Here is a 6,844-nt window from a genome sequence, read left to right as displayed (position 1 = left end):
AAGTAGAAGTATTTTGATAAGTGTCTTGAAGTCTTTCAAAAGTGTATGAATACATATTAAAACACTACATGTATATACATTTTAACTGAGTCGTTAAGTCATCGTTAGTCGTTACATGTAAGTGTTGTTTTGAGACCTTTAGGTTAACGATCTTGTTAAATGTTGTTAACCCAAAGTTTATAATATCAAATGAGATTTTAAATTATTATATTATCATGATATTATGATATATTAATATATCTTAATATGATATATTCATTTAAATGTCGTTACAACGATAATCGTTACATATATGTCTCGTTTCGAAATCCTTAAGTTAGTAGTCTTGTTTTTACTTATGTAGTTCATTATTAATACACTTAATGATATATTTAATTATCATATTATCATGTTATATATAATATAACAATGTATTAATATGCTTCATATATATTTAGTAAGACGTGGTTATAACGATAATCGTTATATGTATCGTTTCGAGTTTCATACGTCAATAGTCTCCTTTTTAAGTATATAACTTATTGTTACTATTTTTAATGAGATACTTGATGATAATTATATCATGTTAAACATATATATTTATTCATTTATGTATCATCATGTCATATACAACTTATAGCGTTCGTGAATCATTGGTCAAACTGGGTAATCAGACGTTTACAAAATTTCCGTTTCAATTAACCAAGTCTTAACAAGTTTGATTACTTAACATGTTCGAAACATTTAATCATGTAAATATAGTTTTCATTAAACATATAATCATAGAAAGGTTCGGAAAAGTTCGGGTCACTACAGTACCTACCTGTTAAATAAATTTCGTCCCGAAATTTTAAGCGATTGGAGGTGTTGGCTCATCTTCTGGAAATAAGTGCGGGTACTTCTTCTTCATCTGATCTTCTCGTTCCCAGGTGAACTCGGGTCCTCTACGAGCATTCCATCGAACCTTAACAATCGGTATCTTGTTTTGTTTAAGTCTCTTAACCTCACGATCCATTATTTCAACGGGTTCTTCAATGAATTGAAGTTTTTCATTGATTTGAATTTCGTCCAACGGAATAGTGAGATCTTCTTTAGCAAAACATTTCTTCAAATTCGAGATGTGGAAAGTGTTATGTACAGCCGCGAGTTGTTGAGGTAACTCAAGTCGGTAAGCTACTGGTCCGACACGATCAATAATCTTGAATGGTCCAATATACCTTGGATTTAATTTCCCTCGTTTACCAAATCGAACAACACCTTTCCAAGGTGCAAACTTAAGCATGACCATCTCTCCAATTTCAAATTCTATATCTTTTCTTTTAATGTCGGCGTAGCTCTTTTGTCGACTTTGGGCGGTTTTCAACCGTTGTTGAATTTGGATGATCTTCTCAGTAGTTTCTTGTATTATCTCCGGACCCGTAATCTGTCTATCCCCCACTTCACTCCAACAAATCGGAGACCTGCACTTTCTACCATAAAGTGCTTCAAACGGAGCCATCTCAATGCTTGAATGGTAGCTATTGTTGTAGGAAAATTCTGCTAACGGTAGATGTCGATCCCAACTGTTTCCGAAATCAATAACACATGCTCGTAGCATGTCTTCAAGCGTTTGTATCGTTCTTTCACTCTGCCCATCAGTTTGTGGATGATAGGCAGTACTCATGTCTAGACGAGTTCCTAATGCTTGCTGTAATGTCTGCCAGAATCTTGAAATAAATCTACCATCCCTATTAGAGATAATAGAGATTGGTATTCCATGTCTGGAGACGACTTCCTTCAAATACAGTCGTGCTAACTTCTCCATCTTGTCATCTTCTCTTATTGGCAGGAAGTGTGCTGATTTGGTGAGACGATCAACTATTACCCAAATAGTATCAAAACCACTTGCAGTCCTTGGCAATTTAGTGATGAAATCCATGGTAATGTTTTCCCATTTCCATTCTGGGATTTCGGGTTGTTGAAGTAGACCTGATGGTTTCTAATGCTCCCCTTTGACCTTAGAATACGTCAAACATTCCCCTACGTATTTAGCAACATCGCTTTCATACCTGGCCACCAAAAAACACTATTTGCTACAGTAAACACTATTTGCTACAGTAAACACTATTTGCTACAGTAAACACTATTTGCTACAGTAACCACTATTTGATGTCGACGAACTAGAAAACAAGCAGAAATGAGCTGTTCATCCTAGAGCCATGCGATCGCATGGGGTCCAAAAACACTATTTGCTACAGTAATATATTATGTCGACGAACTAGCAAACAAAACGCCATGCGATCGCATGGCAAAAGCACTGAAAACCCATGCGATCGCATGGGGACCAAAATCAGGAAACATGCCTATAAAAGGCCAGTTTACTCGACGTTATATTTCACAATAAATTTTCAGTGTATATTTATATTTATATTATAATTATAATTTTAAATTTAAGTTTAATAATAATAAGGTATATACGAGGGTGTTTTTAATTCGGGTTTCAAACCGTTTTAAGCTAAGGAAATATTGGGTATTGTTCGGGGTATTGTTCTTGAATCCAAGGCCAACCATACAGTCATCTACCGTCATTACGTCTACGCAATTTGCCTACAATATTGAGTCTCAATATTGAACCGTGAGTTTATAGTCTCCCTTTTTAAATACTTTAAATATTTTTGGGCTGAGAATACATGCAATTTATTTTAAACGCAATAAGACACAAGTACATACTAAATTCTACACTGAGTTAAACCGAAAATCCCTTAGCTTTGGTAACTAGTAGCTTCCAGTACATAGGATATGGACTGGTGGGCGCGAATAATTGTATATGGATCCATAGGGCTTGACATCCCCGTCCGAGCTAGAGCGCTAGCCTTTTAACGGATGTATGTTATTTGAGTTTAAGACACGTTGGTTTGCGTGTATTAAAACGAATGGGGTAATTATCACTATAGTGTTAAGTTTAGTTACCAGGGTGCTCTGTTACGTAGAATCTATTGATAAAGTTTTGATGAAATCTTGTGGTCTATCTTTATATATTTATGACTCGAGCAATTAAACCTATAACTCACCAACATTCGTGTTGACTTTTTAGCATGTTTTATTCTCAGGTCCTTAGACTGCTTCCGCTGTGATGTGCTTGTTGCCTGCATGGAGTCTCTCATGCTTTGTACAAAGTTTATTGCATTCAAAATAAAACTGCGTTGTGTAATAAATAATTGGACTGTGATGTCAACCTGTAAATTAAAGACTTATATATTTTGGGGTTTTGCTTATACTTAAGCACTCGCCCACGTGTTTATAACTTTCTATGTTTAGAAAGTCACTTATTTTAATGAATGCAATATTTTATCAAAATGTATCATATAGAGGTCAAAACCTCACTGTGGAATCAATGATTAACGTGCCGCGTCAATAGCGATTTTGACGGGTCATTACAATATATATTGTTGTGTTGTAGCTAATCCTGCGGATTTGACATGGTGGTTCATAGTGTATAGCTTGCATAGTTATACATGGGCATGGTATGTGTTTATTATTTGTGTTGGTGATACGTATTCATTTTATGCATATGTATGGATATAGTATGTTTACATTCACTAAGCTTTATAACATACCCTCTCGTTGTTTATATTTATATAAATTAGAAAGGAAGAGGTGGCAAGGGTAAGCACGGGGACTGGTGGATTATTGCGGGTTGCTTTAGAAGACTTTGCTTTTGGATTCGACTTAGGATTAGGTAGTGCATTCCCAATCACCATGCTCGGTATTTGTTGAAGTTTAAACTCGTTGGTCGAATTACCTCTTGGTTATGTAAACAGGTCTTGGGTTGTTATGCCCATTTTGACACTTGGTCTTATGTATTGAATAAATTAAAGTTGTTTAAACTTGTCGGATATTGGAAGTATTTTGGAAAACATAATCGTGCAGTTGTTGTCATTAATATTATTGTGTTTTAAAAGAAAAAAAAAATGGGACAGCAAAATGACGGGTTGGGTGATTACATTAAAGCAACATATTAGATAAAAACATCAAAATATTCACGTATTTTCAGATCCGAGTTTTAGATCCGAAAATGAGCAAATTAAGTTGGAACAATCCTGTGATGATAATGCTTAGGTGATGATTTTCGAAGGTTATATACATGATTGAACGGTTTTCGTGACGGAATCCATATCTAAAATGTACTAAATCTCAAAATCAATTTCATGTTTCATGATAACTGTGAACTGTTCATCATTGATTTCCTCTTTTTGTTGCTGTCTCTGACCGAAGTTGTTAACAAGAGAATTTAATAGTTACATTTGGAATGTATTGTGAACGAATTGGATCATCTAATCGCTGCACACCGGGCAAACAACGGAACCACTCTCTACATCTTTCACGGACAAATTTCATCGAACCGGTAAAGAATCTAATGTAAATCTCTAAAGGAAAATATTGTGTTTCCTTGGAACAAATTTGAACCAACAAGTAGATATAGTCGACGATGGAAGAAGGGCACAATCTAACGCTAGCCTAACAAATTTAACCGAAAACATACCATCCGAGTTTAACGAGAATACCCAACAGTCGTCTCTATCATTTAAGCTATACCCACTGATTTTGATAAGGAGCGAGGATAAAAGCTGCTCATTACGGGTGCCTCGAATCTCCGTGGACCAACCCCAATGCCACAAACCTTTACGCCACTTGTCTGCAATACGATCATCTTTATTCACATCCAAATGGAAAAGACGATTAAACCATGAGGACAGAGGCATGTCACCGCACCACTGGTCCTTCCAGAACTGAATACCATTACCTGAACCAACCTCCAACCTCCAACTTCAACGTATTATCAGGAAGCATGCCATTTGCTACTGTTCGAGCACAAACCTGCACAATATTCAACCATACAGTGGAGTTATAACCTGTAACGCCTTCAAACGAATTACCATGTATAGATTTAATGATTGACACCCAAAATCCTCCAGTTTGGAAAGATAACGCCATCTCCATTTAATAATTAAAGCTATATTAAACACATTTAAACTTCCCACGTTAATACCACCTTTATCAAGAGGAGCAAGAATTTTATCCCACTTAACCGACGACATCTTTTTACCGATTCACTACCACCCCCAAAAAAACCTTGCCGAATTAACTCCAAGGTTTTTAATATCTTTTTCGGACACTTAAAAACCGACATGAAATAAATCCCAATACTTCCATTCTTCACCAAGTCAACCTCCCACCGGAAGAAATTAAATTCGCCTTTCATTTTGATAACTTTTTTTTTTTTTTTTTTTTTTTTTTTTTTTTTTTTTTTGAAAGGCAATGTTAGTGGTTAGAGTTAATTCACGAAAATCCCCCCCCCCCCCCGAGACTCGAACCCTTGATCTCCTCGAACACCATGTTAACATGGTGACCAATGAGGCAAAGCCCCATTGGCTTCATTTTGATAACTTGAATCTAAATTTCTCCATCAACGAATCCTAAATAGAAATGAAATTCATATTGGCGCCAATAGGAAAACCTATGTATTTAGTAGGAAAAACTTGGACTCTCGCCTCCGAAGAAGCCGCGAAAGAAGTCACTTCCGAATTATCAACACCGATTCCAAATACATGAGACTTATGAACGTTTATCCTCAAACCCGAAACCAAATAAAACACTTCTAAATAGAAAGAGTTCTACGTAGTTCTCGCAAATTCCAATTCGACAATATAGTTACATCGTCCACATAAAAAAATGAGAAAGTCGAATAGAATTTCTCCCCACATTAATGCCACATATATAGTTTCTTTCCATAGCAAGGTTAAAGTCAAGATGTAACCCCTACATAACTATAATGAAAAGAAACGGGCTTAGCGAATCTCCCTAACGCAAACCTCTTTTGATATCAAACTCACGAGTCAGACTCCTATTAACAAGAATGGATGTTTTAGCACCATCTAGACAACCCTTAATCCAGTCACACCAAGTAGCACTAAAACCCAATGAAGATAGCATAAACAAAAGATAATCCCAATTAACCGAATCGTAGGCTTTTTCGAAATCTACCTTAAACAACAACATCTTTTTATTCTCACCCATGGACCATGATATAATCTCACTAATCATCAATGGACCATCAAGAATCTGTCATCGGGCTAATTAGTTTATCGATAACAAGCAATAATCGATTGGTGAGAATTTAGATACTATCTTGTAAAAGAAACCAATCAAAGAAATGAGACGAAAATCATTGATAAGAACATGATTTTTCACTTCCGGTATAAAAAAAAGAACGTTGATTTAGCACCAATAGGCATCGTCCCATTAGAAATAAATGACCGCATGTCTCTGCAAATCCAATTGAAACAAGTCCCAAAATGCTTAATAAAATGAAAAGAAATACCGTCACGGCCTGGAGCTTTTGAAATTCTACAATCCCAAACCGCACGATTTATTTCAGTGTCATCAACGTCTCTTTCAAGATACATGGCTTCATCAACCGATAATTTAGCATGTTTCTCTACAGCCACAAATTCAACCCTTGTAAATTGCACATCAAATTTGTTACAGAATTATTCGTGGAACTTATCATTAATGATCTTCGGGTCAACAACCCAAATGCCATCAAGCGTCAACCCTTGAATATGTTCCGAACCACATTTATGTTTGAGCGAACAATGAAAAATTTTCTAATATTCGCCCCCCTCCACGTCCCATTTAATTTTAGTCTTCTATAATGAGTCAATGTCGATTAGCTTGTTTAAGTTGTCTCTTTCAGCAAACAGATTGTTTCGAAGATCAACTAACTCAACAGAAGCATTGCCAACATCTATAATATCATTAAAGTTATTAATTTATTGTGTTAACTGTGTGATCCTAGCACTTTCATTGGATATGGCCACATGAA

The 6,844-nt window shown here is 35.7% G+C and overlaps 1 protein-coding gene across 1 annotated transcript; it reads right to left on the bottom strand.

Moving 5' to 3' along the window:
* Nucleotides 1-5,820: 5,820 nt before the first annotated feature.
* Nucleotides 5,821-6,597, bottom strand: LOC139849520 (uncharacterized). The gene is made up of 3 exons (XM_071839167.1): nucleotides 6,593-6,597; nucleotides 6,381-6,477; nucleotides 5,821-6,081 (listed from the first exon to the last, which is right to left on the bottom strand). Exons 1-3 carry the CDS (start codon nucleotides 6,595-6,597, stop codon nucleotides 5,821-5,823), a joined length of 363 nt encoding a protein of 120 aa, XP_071695268.1.
* Nucleotides 6,598-6,844: the final 247 nt, after the last annotated feature.

The sequence above is a fragment of the Rutidosis leptorrhynchoides genome, chromosome 5, assembly GCF_046630445.1.
Source record: "Rutidosis leptorrhynchoides isolate AG116_Rl617_1_P2 chromosome 5, CSIRO_AGI_Rlap_v1, whole genome shotgun sequence".
Lineage (NCBI taxonomy): Eukaryota > Viridiplantae > Streptophyta > Magnoliopsida > Asterales > Asteraceae > Rutidosis > Rutidosis leptorrhynchoides.
This window is presented reverse-complemented; position numbering and strand designations above follow the sequence as displayed.

Bases quoted from the DNA above. Each gene is read 5' to 3' on its own strand.
- LOC139849520 (XM_071839167.1), bottom strand. The intron at 6,082-6,380 runs GTTTGGGATTGT...GCCCGATGACAG, and splicing joins ACACTGAAATAAATCGTGCG to ATTCTTGATGGTCCATTGAT.